The sequence below is a fragment of the Callorhinus ursinus genome, unplaced genomic scaffold, assembly GCF_003265705.2.
Source record: "Callorhinus ursinus isolate GAN/ISIS: 27379988/994484 unplaced genomic scaffold, GSC_fseal_2.0 scaffold21, whole genome shotgun sequence".
NCBI classification, from domain to species: Eukaryota; Metazoa; Chordata; class Mammalia; order Carnivora; family Otariidae; genus Callorhinus; species Callorhinus ursinus.
In genome coordinates this window covers 21,714,986-21,739,426 of record NW_027397083.1, presented here as the reverse complement: position 1 = coordinate 21,739,426, position 24,441 = coordinate 21,714,986, and the positions used below count along the sequence as shown (strand labels likewise).

Sequence of the window (24,441 nt, the reverse complement as noted above, 5' to 3'; positions counted from 1 at the left end):
GTCCTGGCAAACTATACATGAAGAAAGTGAGATTTAGAACATTGACACAATTTCAGAAGACCCTCCCCCCATGTAGTCATTAATGGAATCATAATCAACACTGAGGTGCTCAGTCTGTAATACCTTGTGCCTCTCTTTTCACTTGATTTCCTTTCTTATAAATACTTCATGCCCTCAAAATCTGGTGTGTTTCTTAATAAAAAGAATTCATTATTCCTAAGTAAGGTGAAGGTTCATGAAAATACTCAGTGAAGGTTTAGATTAAACGAACCACAATATCGAGGCACACTCTCAATAGATAACTGTTTTCTGTTGTAATAAACAGAAAATCCCAGAGAACAAATCAAGCAAGACAAGAATGGGGAGCTTGCAGAGCCCGGGAACTTTTATACTGCATTTAGAAAATGAATTGTATAAGTAAAAAAGCAAATGACAGAATAGAAATAGCACAATGTACTGGATTATAGTACCTCTTAAAATAAATAAATTGCATTAAAATTTCCCTCAGTAGAACAAGTTACTAATTTAGTGTCATAAAAACATTTTTTTCCAAAAGGCACATGCATGTCAGTTAAAATAGCACAGTTATCATTAGTGATACTTTCAATTTGTGGAGCATTTTTCTCCCTTAAAAAATTTTCAGAGCTTTTATGCCAACATAATTATAAAGTGCCTATGTCATTGGTTCTGAACTCGTTATCTAAAATTTCTGGAAAAAAACAAAGAATTCTTTTATCCGGATCCTGATTCAGCATGTTTATCTTATTTACTTTTAGTCACTGTGTTTCTGTTTACAGCATATGAAATACTCTCACCAGAACAAAGGTCCCAGTGCTGATAGGCAAACCTCAAACTCTGGCAGCCGAGCGAACAGCAGGAGCCAGAGCCCACTTGAATTGTTCACAGGCTTAGAAGTCAAGTTCAGACTTGATCTGCCTGAGATTCCTTTCAACCAGGATTTGTCATAGCAGGTAGCTGACAAGATTTCCCTGCAAGGACCGGCAACATGCACTGTGCCATCCAAAATGCAGCGGTGCTGGATGGGGCTCATTTGATGCAGATCTTCTGGCATGACGGCGCAGAGTCTCTCTACCCAGCTGTATGGCTGAGAGACAATTGCCCGTGCTCCGATTGCTACCTGGATTCTGCAAAAGCGCGGAAACTTCTCATCGAAGCTCTTGATGTGAACATCGGTATTAAAAGCTTGACGTTTGACAGAAAAAAGGTAATCTGCTCTCAATGATCTCTCCTTTCTCTCCCAAGTTCAATGAAGGGGCTAGTCTCCGATAACTTACACAATGAATTACTTTTCATTTGATCGTATGTATAGTGACATCTAGAAACACATGTGCTTAGTGCTTGGTGCAAAGTAAGCATGCTCAGTAAGTGTGAGCTTCTGTTATTGTTACTGCTATTTTTATTACTACTATTTTGAAGAAAAATTGCAGTATTGCTCATTATTCCTTCAGTATGTGGACAGTCTTGAAGACACAGGTGATTTCTATAATAAAAAGAATGCTTCTGGGCCTCAGTTTACTCACCTATAAAATAGGGATACTAACAGAACTTGTTCGTAGAGATGACGTGACGATTCAGTGAGATAATATGAGTAAAATGTTCAACGTGGTGTCTGGCATGTGGTGAGCACTCAGAAACGTGTATTGATTAATGTATTTTTAGTCAAATGCGAGGCTTGTTCTAGGATTCGCAAAAACATAGCTCTCAAAACTACAAACTGGATGCGGCCACCAGCCTGCGTTTCTCTCTTCCAGATTCACTAGGATAGTTATCAGAAGAGCAAGTGTGACCAGCGAGGTCATGGCTCTCCCCCTTTCTTGTCTTCATCTGGACTCAAGGACTTTACTCCCAGGGTTCACGGCTTGCGAGCTGTGTGACCTTAGAATTGTTTACTCTTACGTCCCTCACTTGAAAAATGTGAATACCAGCAGTACCTTCTTTCTAGAATTGTATGAGGACTAGATGAGTTATGTCTGCTGTGCTCGTTACACAGGACGCACTCCAGGTGCTGTTGTCATTGTTACTTATTATGATGATGATCTGTCTCATCATCATCATTCCTAGTTCTGATCCTCTTGGAAGGAATACTAAATCCAGTGGTGCCTGAATTTAAGTCATCACAGAAAGTTTGTAAACAACAGGTTTAGAGGACATAGAGCAAGAAAAGAACTTCCAATCTAGCCAGCTTTTATTTCTTGTGTGATATTTAAGGGACCTCTAAACCACAGATGTATCCCCTTGGCTTTCAGTTTTCTTGTTTTCCAAAAGTGTATTCTATGCCTGTGAGTACATAAGTGAAAATAAGGTAAAACAAAAATAAAAGACTAAGGGCTAATTGGATCCCCTGAATATCTTAGATTGACATTCAAAAACAGAGCAACAGTACGGGCGCCTGGCTGGTTCAGTTGTTTAAGCATCTGCCTTCGGCTCAGGTCATGGTCCCAGGGTCCTGGGATCAAGCCCCACATCCGACTCCCTACTCGGCAGGAGGCCTGCTTCTCCCTCTTCCACTCCCCCTGCTTGTATTCCCTCTCTTGCTGTGTCTGTCTCTATCAAATAAATAAATAAAATCTTAAAAAGACCCCAAAAGCAAAAACCAAAACAAAGAAATAGCAACAATAAACCAAAGTACATAAAAGCATACTATACATATACATAATTTCATATACATATGATATTTGCTTTCTGTGTTACAAGGTTTGTATCACGTGGCCAAATGAGCATTACAGCGAATTTGAAGCTGACTGGCTGAAGAAAAGATGCTTTTCACAGCAGGCCAGAGAAAAACTCCAAAGAGAGTTATTTTTGCCAGGTAACCTTGCCGTGGTCGTCAATGTCTTTTAAAACTTGTACGGTAAGAAATTTGCTCAGAGAAGCAAATTCAAACCCTTGTGCTTTGGTTAAAACATTATTGTAATTTATGCAGGATGTTTAATGATTTACCAACACAGATTGTTTGGGTAGAGATGAAAGGAAATAAAATTATGTGATCCCCGAACCCCATGGGATGGTATACGCGACACTGAGTGAGCACGGGGAGTGTGTGTGTGAGTGCATGTGTGCATGTGTGTGCATAGCAAGTTTGTGTGGGGAGAGATTAATGGGTCTCAAGAAAATCTGTAACCACAAAAATGTTCAGAAAATCTGCAGTAGTTGGATTTGGTGGAAAAAGACTTTATTCTTGAGCTGAGAGACATAATAAAAGAAATACTTAATACGAGTAAAAAGTTAAATATTGACTCTGTGTAAATTAAACATTTGTATCATAAGACTATGTGAGTCAAAGGCAAATTCTAAAAATATCATGATTCTTATGTATTTACCAGAATTTTGACTTCTACACACATACTAACAAGGCAAGTCTCCCTGAACTTTCTTTTCCACTGTTAACCAGATATATTGCACCAGCCTTGTTGAATTCTGTAACACCCCTTCTGAGGATTCTGGGTCACACACCAAGATAGAGATTTCACCTGCTCCTTTCAGATCTGAAATTCTCAAACATGTATAGTAAGTGGTTTTAAATGCTAGTTTCCTGGGTATGGAGAGGTTGCCAATTAATTAGCTTGAATCACACAGCTCCACCTTGTCCTATGGTTATCAACAAATAGGCATGATATTGTCGTCTTCCTGTTTAGGCACAGGCCATGTTGTCAAGAACTAGGTTCCTCTATATCCTTAAGTCTCATCCTTCTGACAACGGACGAGGTTTTGCTTTAGTGCTTTCTGTCTAAACTGCCAGGAATCCACTTTCTTCTTTACCTAGCTAGCTGGTGGAATCCAGATGGGCATCCAGGGAAAGACGTTTATCCTGCCTTTCCCCAGAGAGGGTATTGTTAGATTCTTCAAGGAGTCTCCAGTTACATAACTGAGTAGTGATTATCTGGGTCAAATAGCTGTTTCGCAAATGTATTATTATTTTTTATTTATTTTAGATTTCTTCTGGTACTCAAAATATTTTTCCTTAACTCTGCCCTAATTTTGTAATCCTGTTGGATTTTGCTTTCATTTCCTTCAAGTTCTTCTTTTGATTATTTCAGGGAACAAAAGCCAACTTTTTATTATTACAGCTTAAGCTTTTAAGCATTGTAAAAAGATATAGCCACCCTCCTCCATTAATATTTCTTGACGAATGCAGTTTTATAGCTTACATTTCTCAGTACTATCAGGCAGTAGCAAAATGGAAATGATACTACACTCAGTTAAGTAGTGGAAAAAACCAGTCACACTGACAGGCTGCGGTCATGAATAATATAAGGAGACCTGGCTGCTATTTTGACACTGGAAAATACTTTAATGACTTAAAACAAGATCAGATTTTTAAAATATATTCTCAAGCTGTGCAGTTGGTGGGGTAAAGGAGAAAGCAACAAGCCATTTTTGGAGTATTGCTTCTATGGCTTTTTGCCTGCAGAATTTGACACCTTATCGTCCTCCCATCGCATATTTTCGAACATTTATACTCCAGAACATGCAAACAAACTCAGTTACATTTGTGAAGGGATTTTGTTTTTTGTCCTCAGTGGCCATGTTGCCTTTACTGCTCTTTCCATAGAATGAGGAAAAACTTAAAATCTGGCATCAAGATGCAGACCACTTTTCCTTGATCTTCCCTTGACACTAGCTGTCGAACTCAAAAATGAAAAGACATATGATGATCAGCCAGAAAAAGACTCTTGTCCATGGACAGCCACAGCTGGAAGGAAAGACATGGATAATAGTCATTCCCTCATAAATTTCTATTCAGTTGCACATATATTGGGCATCTATTTTGTGCCGGAAACTCTAAGGAAATACCAAGTTAAAAAAAGACACAGATTCTGTCCTCGAGCATTTATCACGTCTAAGAGGGGGACCCGAGCCATGAAAACAAGTAAGTATAATATTTTATTTTAAGTGCATGAAAGCATGCAGAGAAGGTTAATTATAACAAAGAGAAAGGAATCTGAAAAGACAAGAAAATAATCCTCAGAAACCAGGTGATACTGTGAGCTGGATTTTGAAGAAACAGTTTGTTAGGCAAAGATAGTGAGGAAATTCTCAACAGAGGAAAGGGCATGAAGAAAATCATGGATGTATAAAACAGGAGGGTAGGCTTGGAAACTGCAATTTGTTTAATATTGGTGAAGTTAAAATTGTTAAGGCAACATAGAAGAAGGAAGGGGCCAAACCATGAAGCGACTTCATGCCCTACTAAGGAGCTCAGTGCAAAACCCTGTGACAAGGACATTTTCTCACCAGAGAGCTCAGGTATATTCCCTTCCATTTGTTTTCCATGCTGATTCTCTTCCTATAGGGCCAAAGAAATGAGTTCAATATCTTTATAACTTTAAGAAGTTTGCTTTATTTTCTTGCGAATGCATTTTTCATCTTCAGAGTTATATTGGTCTAATTTTGACCAGATGCATATTATTTCTCAAATGCTTACAAGCTTGTGAATATCTTCTTAGCTTCCTCTTTCTCTGGTTGCATTCTCCCCTGCCCCAGTAGGTCCCTTTGGTTCTTGGTTTGTATTTATTTTCCAAAAGAGATTGGAGTGATCAGATCTGTGTTGGAAATTCTTGGTAATGGTCATCTGTATTGGATGGGCTGACATGGCGAGTGGGACAGGGAAGAGGGTGACCGTAGCATGGCCTAGAAATAGTCCTACAAGAGGCATTGAGAACGTAAGCTAGGGAAGTAGCAGAGATGATGGGGAAGAATTTGAATTCAAAGAAACATATTGGCCTATAGGATACGAGGTTGCTGGCCTTGTTCTCTATTCTCCACCAATTTAAAAGCTGACTGTTGAAGCCTAGCATGTAAATGTTTCCAAACATATGAATGAAAATTGAAAACTTTAATAAAACATTGGAAATATGAAGTATTTTATTAATGTAATTATCTTTTAGCTTCCATGTCAAATTGGAATGATTATACTCTCATTTTTGTACTTAATTTTGAGATGCAAAATTCCCAAAATATAATTGATAGGACTAAAATGGGAAAAACCTATATATAGTTTGATCTTATATATAGGAACCTAAATATTTTGCTCTTTTTATTAACATTCAGTGTCAGAATGAATGCTCGTTTTCCTATCTCTTTGAATTGGTACTACAATATTTGTATACTATTCTCTGACTTTAATAATATTTGTTATTTCAAATTGAGGTGTAGAAGATTGTTATTTGAAGAAAATCTTTTTTCCATGGAAGCAGTCTACACACTTTTCTCAGCAATCCAGAGATTGAGTACATTGCATAGTCAGAAAAGAACATTTCCCCTCAATTCAATATAGCAGAGCAAATCTTCACCTGCCTATTTAATTGGATTACCACCCATCATTTCATAGCTAAAGCCCCTCTTTTGTTTCAAGAGGCACATGCCACAGGAGGGAGTCAAAACTCTCATGTAACTGTCAGGGCCCTCTAAAATTTCTGTGCCTCTCACATAGCCGGGGTGGGGGGGGGTTAGGAGGGAAGCAGAGTTCCCCCTTTCTTGCCATGCATGTCCTTGAAAATGAAAATTTTTATTATGGCACAAAGAACAGGGTTGGTCTGGTGCAGGGGCTATGTTTACAGAAATTTGTCAAAAAAAGCAAAAATCACTATTTTTTTTAATTAGCAAGTAATGAACACAATAAGTATGTCTAACTCCAACTGATAATTCACCCATGTCCCTAAACCTTGCTCCACACTTCACCCATTCTTGAACCCCCAGAGGTAGGAGTCTGCAGTGCAAGTCAGGGGTGGAGTGAGGGTATTTGCTTCATATATTACTTGGTAATTATAAAAAAGTCTAGGAGCTTGTTTTTTTTCAGACTGCCTCAGAGGGCCCCAACTGGATCAGGGCTGCCAGGTCCTTATGGCTTTGGAAAAGCTCTGTGAAAACAGCTGCATCGGGGGAGCCTGGGTGGCTTAGTCAGTTGAGGGTCCAACTCTTGATTTCAGGCTCAGGCCGTGGTCTTGGGGTTGTGGGCCTCCTTGCTCAGTGGGGAGTCTGCTAGAGATTCTCCCTCTGCCCCTTCCCTGGATCATGTGCACTCTCTCTCTGATAAATAAATAAATCTTTAAAAACAAAAACAAAAACAAAACAACCCACTGCCTCAGAACAATCAAGCCACTGTGTCATGTACCCAAATGTATTGCCTTCCCAAGAAAGACCTAGTCAACATCATTTGCCTGCCATTATCCAGGTTCACACTCTGATGCACAGGTGGGAGATTAGCTCCAAGTCTTCGTATGTTTAAGAAGCAAGTCTCTGTTCTGTTTTGCCTATCCTATCTGAAATGGACCTACTGAGTTCCAGAGAAATGTCTTTGGGGTGTTGATGAAATGAATACAGGTATCTTCAAAGTCTGTGAGTTGACAAATGTGTATTTTGCTTAATTTTTCCTCTGTGCCATATTGATGTCTTCCAATGTGCCCTATTTTTTTGTGAATTACCTGTCATTTATTAGCCCACTCAATGTCTGCATTGTACTTGACAAACCTGGGGATAATAGCTAAAGAGTGTAACGTCCCTACATGGGATGGAGCATCCCTTGTCCTGTCAGTGAGCCCAAGGTGGGAGACTCACAGCTTGAGAAGAGCCCTGCAGTGCCTTCTATGCAGCAGATGCCACTGACCTGGAGGTTGTTCCCACAGCCATCTGCCTAGTTTGGAATCACTTCTAACTTTAGGTAAAATCTGCTTCCTTTCATGCTTTCTTATCTCCATCCATACTTCCAGCAAGAAAACACATAACCACATTCTCAGAGATAAATATTAAAGAGAAGTCTCTTTTACAACTGGATACATGACAGAAATGCAGAAAGAAAAAGAAAAAAAAAGCATGTATATTCTTTTATTCCTTTTAAGAATTCCTAGATAAGAAACATTAATTACATTCTTTTTAAGAAATGATTTTTTAATTAAAAAAATGATTTTTTAATAACTTCATAAAACAAAGTATCGTTGCATCATCCAATGTTAATGCTAAACAGGACCTTGAAAAGCTGGTGTCTTTAAAAGTCTTGAAAAAGCCTGAGGATATTTTTGAGAACCTAAAGCAAATGTGTCTTAAGGAAGAATTATTGCAGAATGTTTCTTTTTCATATTTTCTCAGTATATTTACCACATCCAAAATTAAGGAAAATATACTAACGTTTTTTACTCTTGGAAAAGTAATTTTCTGTTATTATGCTAAAGTATATTTCTTTCTTTTCTTTTCTTTTCTTTCCTTTTTTTTCTTTTCTTTTCTTTTCTTTTTTTTTCCCCAAAGAGAATAAAGGTAGAATGGGCTTTCTTCAATGAGTGAAAAGCTTGTTTTTCACAAACTAGTCTTGCTTTTTCTTACAGCCCAGGAATGAATTTTATAGCATAAGGCAGCTGGATTGTAAATTTTGAATTTATAAATTTAGAAAATTCCAAATGGTGGCAATTTCAAGAAGTAAAATTGGGTTGCTTTATATGCTGACTTCATTTTTACCAAATCTACGCATGAGTTACATATTTAAGCATTTTTTAAAGGTTTTATTTATTTATTCATGAGAGACAGAATGAGAGAGAGAGGCAGAGGGAGAAGCTGGCTCCCCAAGGAGCAGGGAGCCTGATGTGGGATTCGATCCCAGGACCCTGGGATCATGACCTGAGCTGAAGGCAGACACTTAACCGACTGAGCCACCCAGGCGCCCGAGTTACATATTTAAGCTGTCATCTTTGCTAGTGCCTACACACCAGGAGATGCACCAGTCAAAAAAAAAAAAAAAAAAAAAAGAGGACGACTGATTTAAAAACTATTACTTCTCACTTCTGATTCCACTTTGCTTCTTCAAGATGGCAGACCATTGAAATACACAACTTTAGTTCCAGGATAATAATATCTTCATTATACTTAAATTTCTTCCTTGAAATTCCAATCCCAAACTTTCAGATGTGCCCATGGAAAAAACTTGATTAATTTTTTTTCAATGTTTCTATCCCTTAGGGGGAAAAAAAGGTTAAAACAAATGATGTTGCTATTTACACATTCTGTTGATTTGCCCAATTTCTAACTTAGTAAATTAAAAAAAATAATTTTAAGCTCTACTCCATTCAGTGGATTCACTAACTTTATTATTTTTCTCAAAATTGTGTATTCTTCTCAATCTGCAACTTTGCTCTTAATCAAAAGAACAATACAGCACTAAAATCAGAGTGCTCTTGACCCTAGGCCTTGTTAGGTCTGCGATTTTGAGCAACTTATTTTTCTATATCCCAAAATCTTTATCTGTATGGTAGAGATAGCACCTAATTACCTTTAAGCAGTGTCAGGTTGGGTGAAAAGCACTGTCGCACTATACGTATAAACTCACTTCATCTTTACACCACTCCCTCGAAAGCACTATAAATAACCAGAGAACAGCCCTGAGCTGTTCTTGAACAGTATATCAGTTTGCAAAAAATAATTAAACTTAAAATTAAAAATGCAGAATTCTATTAGTGAAATTCTTTCTCCTTTACTCCCACTGGCCGTCAGGCTTCTATGCACAGGGCCTGCTTGTCCAAAGACTGATATTCAACAGGTTATAGGGAGAAACAATTGTATGGGTTGTCCCTCTTGCCAACAACTTAGTTGGGGCTTTTTATCGTCTCATATCTAGATTACTGAAATAACATGGCCTCTGTTCCCACCTACCTGGCACAACCCTGCAGGGTAATCTTCCTGATGCCCACCTTGATCTCTCTTCCCCCTCGCTCTGCTGTCTTACTGTGGCATGATAAAGTCCTAAGTCTTCACTGGAGCTTTCCAATCATCCCACAGCCTGGTGCCCCCTCCACGAACATGGAGACTTTGTCCAAACTCTGCCTGTTTCCTGGATCACTTATTCCATTCTTTCTGTCCGGCCAGACTTCACCTATCCATTCAGCAAGGCCCAGCTCACATCCCAGTGAAGCCCTTTGCCAAAAATTCCACCCTATATTTATATTATCCCTAAGCCAAATTACAAACTACAGATAAGAAAGAAAGCTCAGAAAACAGACCTTAGGAGAGAAAGTGAAGTGTGGTATGTCAAGAAAACTCTTCACCTGTGAAACAACATTGTGTTATGGAATGAGAACAGGCTTTGGGATCAGCAGAGCTGGCTTTGGCTCTGCTCTGTGAACTTGACTTAGTTTCATAAATTATCTGAACCTCACCTTTTCCATATGTAAAAAAAGGCAGTGCCTCCCAGTTTTGGAATGTGAAGAGTAAATGATAAAATACTTGCTCCCTTTTTCCTCCAATTTAGACAGCCATGAACATAGATGAACATAAGAGCAGAGGCAGAGCAAAGAGTATTTGGGCAAGGACAGAAGGAGAAATAAGCAACAGTGACATGGCAGTATCTTATGCTTGAGTTCCCCTTACGTGGAGAATAATCATGTTCTATTCCTGACTAAAAACATGGGAGTGGCTTGGAGGTGAATTGTTGCCATGAAAAGGATTTTAATCGCTCAGACACTGGTTTGAAGTCTGGACCAAAATTTCACCCACCTGGCAGATAGTTTCATTTAAATAAATTTAAGGAAGTCAGTGAAAGGGCTGGTCAGCTATGAACCTCATTCCAATCAGGGATGTAGAAATGTTTGCTGAGGCTGGGGTGATCAGCAAACTCTGGGGAAAATGGCTGTGTTATCTATTAGCTAAGGATAGCTACAGATGAGTATACCAACCATCAGCTGACATATTTTTCACATACAAGCTAAATACTTCAATGAAAAAATCCCTGACCCAAAAGAGCTACAAGCTCATGATCACATAAAAGCAGATAATCTCAGTAACAAAGATAAAGGGAAGCTATCGAAAGAGAACAGTGTGCTCATGCATGAAGGAAGTGCAGAATCTCTAAGCTCTAACTTTAATAGAGCATGATAGAAGTTTCTAGCCCAGAATAAATTCATCAAGCCAAATATACAATGGACAACCAGAAGGGGATTTATAAAGTGATTTGTGTGGAGCAATTTTTTTTTAAAAAATGAGGAAACCAGAGGAAAGACAGCCCCCCTGATGGGAACAGATGATTTTGGAGAATCCTGCTCCACTCTTTCTCATCTTAGTTGATGCCATTCCTTCTCTCTGGCAGCAGGATCATCCTTGACCCCTCTTTATCTCTTTTACTACACATCCAGTGTATCAACAAAATCTATTAGCCCTATTATCAAAATAATCTAGAATCCATCCACATCTTATTACCTCCACCACCAATCTCTGTCTGAACTTCCAACATCATTCACACTCTTCTTCTTCCACCTCTTCTCCTAACTCCTTCGCCAATCTCTTCTTCACATTTTAAAATCATTGCTCTACATCAGGCACTGAGCTCAGCACCTAATATTTATTGCTCTATTTAATCCTAGCAACAACCTCATAATAGCATTACATTATAACTATTTTACACATGATAGAAATTAAGTAAGTAGTCCAAAATCAAAGAGACAATACATAGCGAAGCCAAGATTTGACTAAAGAGTATCTGTTCTATTAAATACCATTCTATCACTCTCACCTCTTCTAGGTGGTTGCTGCGATTTGTGTGGGCTTCTGTCTCTGTGTCAATGCAATTATTGCACTGAATGGTCATTGTGTGTTTGTCTTCCCCAGTCTGAGGAATAATTAATATTAGTAAAGGTGTCATTTACTGAGTACCTACCATGCACTATGAATTTATTCAGCAAATATTTAAGTGTCTTCTATGTTCTAGAACAGGCACTCTTCTAGGTGTTGGGGATGCGGTGGTGAACAAAACAGAAAGACTCTATCTATAGGGGGTTTACATTCTATTAGAGAAAGAGATCAATAAATTAAAAATATATACATATATATGCACACACCATGTATAATATATATAAATTTACAAGTACATCTACAGCACATCAAGTGCCATAAGGAAGGACATGGACACAGGCAGGTTGGTGGATGTGGTGGAGGAAATGTATAGAAGTTCCCTTCTGAGTCCTTCTATTTTTCCACGAAATAAGAGGCAAAGCTGTCAGCTGAGTATAAGGAGGAGGAGGAGGAGGTGGAAGGTTTGAGGACAGAGAATGTGAGAAATGGTCAGCTGGTAAAAGAGAATTAAGCAGACATTAGTAGACATGCAATAAGATCAGTCATCATGGTGTGTTTTCCTTCAGTCATGTTCAGCTGCCCTGGTTCATGTGCAGATTTAATCAGGTATGCTGTGTTAAATTGTTTACAGGTAGCATATCCTTTAAATTTCATAACAACCCTGCAAGTCATTTTCATCTTGTATTTTCTGGATGAAGTAACTGAACTGTGAGACTGTATCACTTTCTGACGTTCTTGCAGATGGGAAGTATCAGAATTCAGGTTTGAATCCAGATCTGTCACCCTCAAACCTCGAGTTATTAACTTTGACACAATGTGTGACACAATCAAATTGGACCTGCATCCCCATCTCCACACATGCTTCACACATTCTCAATGAACTACCTTCGGAAATGAAGACATGACTGACAGACAATTTTTACACATTTTCACTGATTGAAAAGTTAATCTGAGTCAACAGAGTTGAGACAGCCAAAAAAGATTAATTAGATTTAGGTTGCATGAACGAAAATGTGGTAGTGAGCCTACCATGCAGGCATGGGCCAGACCACATCTATAGTATTATGTCTGGTTCAAGACATCATTGCTGTTAGAGAGTATCAGCAGACTTGAACACATCATACAATGAAGAGCAGAGAGCCTAGGGCAGGGATTGGAAGCCATAAGACATGAAAAACGTGGGGAATAAAAAGGCTATTTGGACTTAGAAAGAAAAACAGCACAGTTTCTGTTCTTATATGCATCTCCAAGACTGTCATATTCTATGGGATTATGGAGCACAGAATTAGGGCCTAAAAGAAAGGTGACAGAGGTAGATTGTATCTTAGCATAAGGAGGAAGCTTATGAAAACTGGAGCTTTCTGGAACCAATAAGGGCTGCTCCATAGGAAAATGTGTGCAGTGTACATAATTTAAAGTGACCAAGAGGGTTTTCCATAACCTTTACATGGATGTCCTAGGGGACAGTCACAGCAAGAACAGCAGGTAAAACTGAATTTTCTATTTGCCCTGAAACTCTAAGGAAGTCTGAGATAATCATCTCCCTTTCTGACACCTTATGTGATTGTTTTCCTTCAACATATGCTTTTTTTCTGAAAACTGTAATCAAATTACTTGTGTGGTTTCCCAGCTCTGATGAGCACTAGCTGTGTGATTCTACACAAATTATCTAAGATCCTAGGCCTGTCTCCTGATCTATAAAATGGGAACAATACTAGGACCTCTGTTATGTGGTTGTTGTGAGGACTACATGAATTAATCCATATTAGGTGCTCAGAAGGGCGCCTAGAATCCTAAGCAGTCCATAAATGTTAGCTCTCCATTTTCAAGAACTCACCACACCCTGCCTTTTCATGTCCTTGCCTTGTTTTATTGTGTGTTCTTGGATTCTCCAACGAGAAGGTCACTGTTGTCATAGGGCTGAGCATATAAAATATAACAAGTACCTAATAGTCCAAAAATGTATTTCTCTCCTTTCAGGCAACATAAACTTGTGTAGAAGTGTGTTTTATACATCCTCAGGGAGACTTTTTGAGTTTGGTGGGATTATCACCTAGGGAAAAGGTTTTATAGATTTCTCCATCTTTTAAAATACTAAAGAGTGTTCAGACACAATCTCAGCTTTCAGGGGGTGCCTCCAGTCTCTAGTCCCCATTAGAAAATAAGCAAAGATTTGTTTAGGATACAGAACATATTAGTTTTCTGGAAATCTACTGCATGCCAGCCTTGGGCTCTATGCTGGAGGGTGGAGGGAGAAAGGGGGAGTAGAGGTGAGGAATTAAAGATATGTGACATGCTCTCCGTCCCTTGCAAGGAACTTGTAATCTAGTGGAAGGAAGAGAGATGAAGTCCTGCCTGATCGACCCTTGTTTACTTTTCCACTTCATCTGCTACCCTCCTCTTTGCCTGGGTTCTAGCCCTAGAAACTTTGAGTTCCCCCAACAAGATGAGAGATTCTCCCTCTTCCTACTGTCTCTCCGCCAAGACACTCTTCGCCCTGCCCTTTGCATCTTTGCCTTCTCTCACCCACTGGTGTCTGGCTTCAGTAGTGTCTCTTTAGCTAGATAGTTCTTAACTGCCATGTCTAAATATGTTCCCCATCTGGCTCCCAGTAATTGTTTGCAGAGGCACTCCATTTGTTACCTCTGGAGCACTTGATACAATGTTCATTCTTATGTATTTACTTGTTTGCTTCCTTGCTTATTCACTTTTCCCTTCACAAAACAGATGTGTGATCACATCATTTTTATTCACGAATGTGATCTCTTTTGAATAGCAAGGCTTTCCACAAGTATGTGTTGAATAAGTGTAAGATTATTTCAGCACAACGTGGCAAGCGCTGAGGCTGAGGTGTGTTTCAGTGCGGGAGGACCACAGAAGACAGTCATCTAGCTCAGTCTTACAGACCCTAAAGGAGGGCATTGCAGAGGCTGGCCATGCCCCCCCCTCCGCACCCCCAGCCCTGCAGTACTCTTCCCATGCACGCCAGCCACTTTCTAGCACAGACTGCCACTCGGCTGGAGGGGTTTCTCTGCCCTGGTCTCCAGAAGTGCCTAGAGAAGCAGCCAAAGAGGAGTAGGCATGAGTGGCATGTGTACCCCAGCTTCCTTCTCCTGGGTGGGACAACCCTGAAGTATAGTCTACAGTATTGCCATAAGGCCTAGTAGTTCATTTAACCAGTCATTAAAATGATTTCCAGAGGCTTCCTTCCCTGTTTTACTTCCCCACCTCCTAGTAGTTCTTCCAGGGATCCCTCCTTAATACATGGCTTGCATTCAGATCCTCATCTCAGGTCAGCTTCTGGAAGATCTCAGTCTAAGAGAGAACAGTGATCAGATTCTTGAGACACGTCAAATTCACTAGACGAGAAGTAAAAGAGTATCCAGAGAGGCAGGATCTCCTTAGCCCAGGGGAGAGACTGAAAGCCCTATTTACAACTAGGTACGTTTCCTCTACAAGGGTCAGATTTTGGTTTTGGCTGGGCCCTGCTAAGTATTCACTGGAAGAGACAGTAAGTGATTGGCTGATCTGAAACACATTAGACTTGGTATTTCAGAGCCAAGAGCAGTTCAGTGCAGGTGGACGGAAGGTTCTAAACCCAAAATAACACATTGCAACCCAGCATGCTGCACTCAGGAATCTTTAACCAAAGAGCTTCTTTGTGAAGAAGAAATTTTTTTGAAATACAACTTTTTTGAAATACAACTCAAGATCCAGGAATGTGATGCCTAACCCTGAAAAGGAAATCTTGTACAAACAGTTCCTTGAAAGCCAGCATGTAGCGTGTTCATAAATTTTATGATGTGTGAAGCACATGTTCAAGGAAGTATTTATTAGTAGGCCATAAGTTAAATTAGAAAGAGTGGTTCATGCCTTAAATATTCCGTCATTTTCCATACTGTTTATGTATCCAGACCCAAGTGTGAAATTTAAATTTGCTTTTAATGTATTCACCTGACAAATGATTTACTCTAGTCAAACATGTTTTCTCTTGAGTCCATGGTAGTTCTGTTCTGTGATTGGGGGAGACTGGGGAGGTGCTTCTAAATTGCTTTTTCAATGTCAAAGTTTCTGTGCAGATATCATGAAATGATTTTACTGGTGGATTTATTGAAATGTAGTTTATTTCTCCCCACAAATTAGAATATTTTATACTGTGGATGTTATGATGAGTTTAGAAACTGGGTAGTCACAGTGCTATCTCGGAAAGTCACTTATAACATAAGTGAGTGTATGAGTGGCTCATATTAGGACACAGGTTCTATAATGAGCTCCGGCCCTTGGTTGCTGATTTTTGTCAAGTCTTTGCCAGAGCATGCCAGAATGAGAGCTGGAGTTGGAAAATAGTGAACTTTGCAGAACTTAAAAGGCATTGTAACCACCCTCTGATGGTAAAATCCTGTAAATCTGAAATTACTTATAGTGGAGACTACACTGTGTGTAGTACTGAGAGCCTTGCTTTATATTAGAGTCTCATCATGAACATGGTTAATTTTACACATGTAAAGAGTAACAGATTTATTGAAAGAACCTAACTCATTCTGTGTTTTTAGAACAAAAAATAGTGTGTGTGCGAGTGTGTGCATGCACATGCATGTGTATTATATAATGGGAAAATGACTCATGTGGAAACAAAAACTCATTAAAACATGCTATAAATCTATATAGATGTATATGGTGTGTGCCCTAAGGAGACCCTCCTTAAATCCACAAAGTAGTCAAAATATGAACTCGAAGTTTTTTAAAACATTTACATCTTGGAAAATGTTTTTTCAATCTCTGTGTATTCTATTTCCCTGACACATGGTCACTGACACTCTCTGGAAAGTGATAATGGCCCTAAGTTAAAGCAAACCGACTTGGACCCCTGAAATACACTGGCATAAATTAAGAAGAGAAGCTCGCTGATTTTTAAGTCTTGGTTCATTTCACAAAAGGTGGACAGCAATGTCATTGTAAATGAAACCTACTCATCACGTTTTTTCTGCATCTAAAATCCTGACTAGCAGCCAAGGTTTATCTTTAATTTTTTTTTTAATTCCATCGTTTCTTGGCTTTTTGGCTAAGATCAAGTGTAGTAATTTTTTTTTAATTCCAGTATAATTAACACACAGTGTTATATTCAAGATTTATCTTTAAACACCCCTGCTTGAACAAGTTTGGACAAAGTGGTCCTAAGTGTAACTTGCTTTGCTTTCTTTTTTTATCTAGTAGATTTCCTTTGTAAGGGACAGAATAAGCAATGGACATTCAGACATAAGGCATAAAAATACATGTGACAACACTATTTCAAGGCATCATTTGTTCATTTTATGTGTAGTTGTCAAAATTATAGACTTTGGAATCGGTTGCCTGGATTTGACTAACTAGCTCTGCAAATCATTAGCTCTGCATGATTTGGATCTCTCTTCCTCCCTTCTTATAACTTGAGAATGCTGAAAGCATCTATTTTTTATTGTGGACATTAAAAGAAATAACATATGGAAAGCACCTCACACTGTGCCTTACCATCTAGAAAGGACTCAGCAAATATTGGCTATTACTATAGCTGGTCGGAATAGCAGTTGTCTACTATGTGCCAGGCACTATTCTAGGCTCTTTGCATGGCCAACAAATGACCTGCACGGTAAATATAAGTATGGCTATTTTATAAATTAAGAGATGGAGGCTCAGAATAGACACCAAGAAACTAGCTGGTAAGATGCAGGACAATGATTCAAACCCAGGCCCTGTGCCTCCATTCTTTACCCTATTCATATCCTGTTTCATACAGTACTGGCTGCATGTGGCTGATTAGCTGATGGGAGAGCAGGAGGGGGCCTCCTCAACCTGCAGGAACTTTTTCACTTCTAAAGCTATTATCTGACTCCTGAGAAATCCCCATTTCTGCAGAAACAGCCATGATTTCCAGTCTACAACAACTACACAGGAACATTGATCCAGTCCTCATTCTTAAACTATAGGCTTGGGGCTGTTTTCCATAACGTGATATATATTCCCCCGTTTGAGAAATGAGGCATGGATCAGGATGATACTGAGATCATAGGATCTCGTTCCGTCACTTGTTGGGAAGGTTTGCCTTCCTAAGGCAGATTCTTTCTTCCAAAACTGAAGAAATCAAATGGATTAGATCGAATTAGGTCTCTCCTGAATGCAGTTGTTAATATCTGAGTTATTTCCCTTGGCAAAATGACATCTCTGTGTTCTGCCTCCTTTGGGAGAGCCCGGTTTGAAAAGCAAATTATTTTTTCCATTTGATTTCCTTTCTGTTTCTTCAAGTAAACTTTTTTCATAAGCATTTGATCATGAGGAATCAGAAAGCTAATGAAGGCATTTGATTTTATCTACTGTGGTGTTGTCATCAAAGGATCTACGCAAAATGCATCTTTTACGTATCCCAGGACCACACCTTTCATCTTTTCTTCCCCATGGACAGTTTTTGTTGACTCCCAAGAATGATTTGACCTCAGAGGAAGCTTTTTATCAGGTGAAATAAGAGGAAGAAGGAGCTGTACCTACCAAGGCACACACTCCTCCCACCTCTAAGAATGTGCATATGCTGTTCTAAGTCCATCATTCAGATTTTATCATCTATTTGGAGTTGAGCAATGTAACATGGCCATTAAAACACACAGTGTCTCAGTGGAGACGTATCTAAGCAGAGTCCAGGCAAAGAAGCCCTAAGGACATACAGATCAAGAGCTATCCATGAGCTAAACGTTCTCTCAACAAATGAGGTCTAGTTAATACCTGTCATGGGTCAGGCAGTGGTAGGCGGGAGGTATATAGTAGATTGGCATGGCCCCAGGGAAGAAAATATAGTAGCTTGGGCAATTCGAATGTGACTGAAATTTCATAAATCCCATGATAAATCAAAGGTCAACTTCGATGAACTAGTCCTTTCTCAGAGCTTCTCATTTTATATAAAAGCAATGTAATCCCATCTAGTTTCTTCTTTTTCTTATTCACAGAATGTCAGTACTGGGGCGCAGAGCTCCAGCTACCTACACTGGATTTTGAAGATGTTTTAAAAAATGATGAACATGCCTACAAGTGGCTCTCCAGCCTCAAGAAAGTAGGCATAGTACGACTCACAGGAGCATCTGACAAACAAGGACAAGTTTTAAAACTTGGGAAAAGGATTGGTTTCCTTTATCTCACATTTTATGGGTGAGTCACCAAATAGTTTGTATTCTGCCATTATATATAAACTTTGATATATTTCCCAGAAGGGAGACACTTTTGATTGGAGATACAAAATTTCCATAATGCCCTGAGCAGGAGTCAAATGGGAAGACGTGCCTAAAATCCCTAAGTAGGATTTTAAAGGATCCTAAAAGCCCAAGGGGCATCAGATATCAAAGACAGGCTAGTTATAGAGGGTGTGTTAGTTTGCTAGGGCTGCCATAACAGAGTCATAGAGTGGGTGGCTTAAACAACAGAAATTCATTTCCTCAGACTTCTGAAAGCCAGAAGTCCAAGACGAAGGTGGTTGCAGGTTTGGTTTCTGGCGAGAGCTCTCTTCCTGACTTGGAGATGGGTTCTCACATGGACTTTCCTCTCTGCCCCTGCACTGCTGGTGTCTCCTCCTCTTCTTATAAGGACACCAGTCCTGTTGGAGAAGGGCCCTACCCTTACAATTTCATTTAACCTTAATCACCTTCCTAAAGGCTCCATCTCCAAATACAGTCACATTGATGGTAAGGGCTTCGTCCCTTGATTTTGGGGACAGCGCAATTCAGTTCATAGTAGGATGGAAGCCTGTGTTTCTCTAAGACTTTTATAAATGCTGAAGTTCATTAAAGTTTTACCGCCCAAGACTTGGTGCAAAATAAAGTAGGGCCCTGGGGAACTGAAACCAGCCCCCAGATGTGTTAAAAAAGATAAAACTAACATGCAGAAAATTAGGTCTATGCACTTTGGCAAGTAACAGGAAATGTATCTGATTTTAACTTTGGAACAAGAAGCTGTTTGCATAAGAATTGCCTGGGAGGTAACATTCATTATGGATAATGAAACACTAACAGGAAACACTTCCAAATAAGTGTTTCCTGTTGTTTCCTGGGGTATGACTGTATATCTAATCTGTAGGGTGAACCTTTCATGCGGGACGTATACAATGATTCTTGGGCTCATGGACCAGAGGGCATTGGGAGTGAAAATGACCTTTAAAATCCAAAGGTTGCAAAACAGGTAGCACACAGGCTGTATTCAGATATGTTTTGGTTGGCCCACAGGATGTTGAAAGAAAATAGAATTAGTTGTCAACACTTAAAAACTGGGAGATTTTACATTAAATATGGATCTGACTTTTCTTGAAAAATCAAATCTGGCAACAACTGAGACTAAATCCCTGCGTGCCAGGAACCTGCTTGATGTAAGCGGAGGCTGCCCCTTGAAGAGAGCACGTTCTCACACTCCAGTTGCTCACATTGTGCCCCCACCACCCCCCAGACCTGCAAGGGCCCTGCCTGCCCTTGAGTTTGCCACCCCTAATCTAGAGTAAAATCCTGTCTGTAGATAAACAGAGGATCAAAAATAACTAATCTCTTGCCCCCAAGGATTTGATCAAGTTTATTCATGGCAGAAGACTCTATCATGTGTAGGCTTAAATGACCCAGCCCCCACCCCCACCCCAGCAACTTAGACCGCTACCATTAGCACACTGTGTCCTACATAATTTTTATCTCCCCTACATCTGCAAGAATTTAAGCTGTTTGGGGCACCCGGGTGGCTCAGTTGGTCAAGCAGCCGACTCTTGATTTTGACTCAGGTGATGATCTCAGGGTCATGAGTCTGCTTGAGATTCTCTCTGTCCCTCTGCCCCTCCCCCCACTCATGCATGTGCACTCACACATGCCTGTTCTCTCTCTCTCTCTCTAATAAATAAATCTTTAAAAAAATTTAAGCTGTTTTAGAGATTATATCAGTAACAACAGACAAAACAAAGAGTTGGAAAAAGACTTGAAATTATTAAGAGCCTTAATCTATTTGTTCTTTAATGTTCACAGTTTTCGGAAATAGGTAATTTCCCCCAGTTCACTGATAAGGAATCTGAAGTCCAGAGAATTAAACTATAACCCAAGTTTTCACAGGTAGTAGAAAAGGAACCAGAGTTAGAATCCGGGTCTGTTTTATCCACAGGCTTCCTAATCCACATCACTATCAATGATATTAAGGAAGAACATGGGAAGGATGCTTTTAGGCACCAGAAGTAAAGAGAATACTTCAAAATAAATCTCTTCTATATTCTTCTACTTAGTTTTTATTTGCTGACAACAGACTTTTTGTATCTATGCAATAAATGTCATAATTTCACAACAGCAGCCAAATTTGGGGGGCTCTTTGTTACAGTTTCCTAATGCTCACCCCCACCCATCATTTTTAGGGTCAGATTCTTAGTCCTGATTTATGACTTGCATTTTGTTTTGTTTTGTTGTCACAAATCCTAAAATGGCTTGATAATTTGACCACTGATCTAATTGATCTAACCTTGTGAAATTTATTGGAATAAATACTCAAGGTTTGTTGTCAAAAACAAATCAGACCTCCTACTACTGTTGCATTTCCTTTTTCCAAGACCTTTACATCTAACCAGACAGGTTTAACCTACTCAATCTCATCTTCCATGCAAAGGATCACATTTCTTCCTTGAATCTCTCAAACTATACCACATGCCAAGAAAGACCTCTCTGGCCTCCTTACTGCTAATTCCACAACTGATTACCAAGATCTCTATGGGTTTTTTGTTTCAATTTTAGTTTTTAATTTGTTACCTCAAGAACTTACAGAAGAGGACAGTTTTGCTGTTGTTGCTTTGTTTTTGTTTGTTTATGTGTTTTTTGTTAAGAGAATGAGGAAAGTGAATGTTTCCTGAAGTGATTTCCCTTTTCTTCCCCTTTCAGAAAGTGATATTAAAATTTCTGTAACATGAGATTCAAAAGAAAGGATTTTTAGAGCAATAGTTCTCAACTGAGGTTACACATCAGAATAGCCAATTTTAAAAATGCTGACATCTGGGTCCATTCTCCAGAGAGTTTTCAAAACAGGATTTGGATTTGACCTAGGTATCAGGACTTTTAAAAACTCTGCAGGTGATTCTTATGTGTAGCTAAGGTTACAAACCTCTGGTTGAGAGGAGGGTTACTTCAAGAGAAGGCAGGTCTCAGTTGGTGTAGAATTTGGGTGCTTTACATCCTCTCAGCTCTTACAGTTATATACACCAAGTGGCATTTTTCATGTTCTTCTTTGTGCTGTGGTAATGCCTGGACATGACTTATCTTTATAACAGAATCAGCAGCTGCCTGCAACATGGTCCCTTTCTTTCATAGCTTTGTTTCTCCATTGGCAAAGAGCCTTATTCTTGTTTGAAAAATAATTGACAAGTGAGTGAGCGAATGCAATGAATAAATGAAGGCAATAAATAATGGAGAGGAGGGCTTGCCAGAAATAGAAGGATAGAGAAAGGAAAGCGGGAAGACGAAGGCTGAAGGCTAACTGCATTCCATGTAGATTTTTCAAGAAGCCTGGTTTCTACTCTTGCTTAGATGCCAAAAATAATAATAGCATGGTGCCACTTTACACATGCCTCCCTTGGGAAACAAATATCCACCTAGCACTTTTCCATTGAAGTAGAATTACTAGTTTGGAGAATTTGAATGCATGGATCCAAAGTGAGAATTATAATATCTATTTTTGGTTCTTGGCTGTCATCTCAATTGTTAAAGTGTTGGTCGGATAAGTAAAAACAGTGGATTCCAGCATTTTGCACAGTTTTAGCATAGAGTAGGTAAGGAATAAATGTTTGATAATAGATGCACACCTAGATGTTTTCAAAAAACTATAAAGCAGCAGGTGGATGCAAAAATTATCAGAGCATTTCATAATCATAAAATTATGTTAAAATACTAGATCAAAATGGTAATAGCTTTGAGGACAAAAGTATGTATCATTTCCATGTCTACATTTTCTCAGATGCTTGTCATTATTTTGTCAGTGCATCATCTAGACAATATTTTTTTCATGCAACTCTGTGAAATGCTCAGCAACCTTACTGCCTTGATGATGAAAGCTCTCCTGGGAGAAAAGAATAAGACTTGGTCAAGAAGCTCTCATTGTCAATTTTGTCAGATATATATATGTAGAACAGTATGTAATAAGATAACATTTTCAGAAGGATTTAGACCTTACATTTGGATCGATATAGTTTTTACAGAGTGGGGCCAAAAGCCAAAATACGTTTCTGGATAATTTTTTTAATTAATTATTATTTTTTTAAATTTACATTTAATTAATATACAGAGTGATACTCATTTCAGGTGTACAATATAATGATTCATCAGTTCTATACATTACTCAGTGCTCCTCACAATAAGTATACTCTTGATGCCCTTTACCTGCTTCATGCTCTCCCCACCAGCCTCCCCTCTGGCAACCACCAATTCGTTCTCTATATTTAAGAGTCTGTTTCTTTGTCTACTTTTTTCTTTGTTCATTTGGGTTTTTGTCTTAAATTCTACATGTGATATGGTATTTGTCTTTCTCTGACTGCCTTACTTTGCTTAGCATTTTACCCTCTAGATTCATCCATGTTGTGGCAAGTGGCAAGATTTCATTCTTTTTTATGTCCACTGTATATACACCACAACTTCTTTAACCATTCATCTATGGAAGGACACTTGAGCTGCTTCCGTATCTTGGCTATTATAAATAATGCTATAATAAACATAGGGGTGCATGTATCTTTTCAAATTAGTGTTTCTGGTTTTTTGGGGTAAATACCCAGTAGTAGAATTAGTTCTACTTTTAACTTTTTGAGGAACTTCCATACTGTTTTCCACAGTGGCTGCATCAGTTTGCATTCCCACCAACAGTGCATGAGGGTTCCTTTTTCTCCACATCCTCAACAACACTTGTTGTTTCTCATGCTTTTGATTTTAGCCACTCTGACATGTGTGAGGTGATATCTCATTGTGGTTTTGATGATAATTTCTTAATGGAAGAAATTATCTGAATTTATGACACAATCTAACCCAATGGGAAATAGTCTTTGTAAACTAGACTTTTTCCATACACTGCCATCCTCAATGATTATACCAAGTTAGAACATCTTCAAGAATGCTACCAGCAGAATAAATCCGAAAAGAAGTACAGTTGCTGTTGATCACACTGAACGTCTTGATTGGCATTATTATTATTTTACCCATCTGTACACTACACTGTACAAGGCACTGTGTTAGGCATTTTGTTCTGACCTAGATTTGGGTTACTACTTTAAGAAAAAGCCTCTGTAGCTCTAGGAAAGACAACCCTCTTCCAGCCTCTGCTCTGTGAGATCACTACCAGCACCTCATCTCCAAGCCCAGGCAAATAAATAAAACAAAATAAGCATTTTACTCCTCACTCAAATGAGCCCATTTTGCATTCTGAATGACCTAGCCAAAAAGAGAAGTGGAAATTCTCGTCTCTCCTGCATAGTCATAACATCTAGTAAGGCAATTTCTTTTTTTTTTTTTTTAAGATTCTGCTTCTAGCAGAGATGCATGCAGTGTAAGAGAAAATCAACCGCTCTGCTGTAAGATATCCTTACTGTCTGTTTGCTGGGTTGTAGCAATGCTTACTGGTCATGGGCTTTTGAAACCATACTTCTGGTAAGAAAACATTGAGAAAATCAAATGTTCTTCCCTAAAAGGGCAAAATCAGACTCTGAAAATATTCCTTTACCAGTTGGTTGGACAATGAATTAAATTGGCCAGGTCAGGGTTTTGTTATTTAAATAAGTTCCTGTAATGGTGTGTGTGTGTGTGTACATGCATGTGACACGGAGAGAAGGAAGAGAGTCAGTGTCGATTTTTTAAAGTATTTACCATCAGC

At 39.0% G+C, this 24,441-nt stretch overlaps 1 protein-coding gene and 1 pseudogene across 2 annotated transcripts in view; both read left to right on the top strand.

Annotated features, from left to right (window-relative positions):
• Positions 1-24,441, top strand: part of BBOX1 (gamma-butyrobetaine hydroxylase 1) — a 58,968-nt gene that overhangs the window by 7,626 nt on the left and 26,901 nt on the right. The window contains exons 2-4 of one of the 2 annotated variants that reach the window (XM_073904833.1): positions 972-1,225; positions 2,716-2,830; positions 18,540-18,738. In XM_073904833.1, coding sequence (XP_073760934.1) covers positions 1,007-1,225; positions 2,716-2,830; positions 18,540-18,738 — 533 coding nt within the window. In that variant the 5' untranslated portion in view covers positions 972-1,006. Of the gene's footprint in view, positions 1-797; positions 1,226-2,715; positions 2,831-18,539; positions 18,739-24,441 lie in introns of both variants that reach the window. The other variant, XM_073904834.1, reaches the window with a different exon arrangement.
• LOC112829823 (U2 spliceosomal RNA) lies at positions 16,611-16,757 on the top strand (annotated as a pseudogene).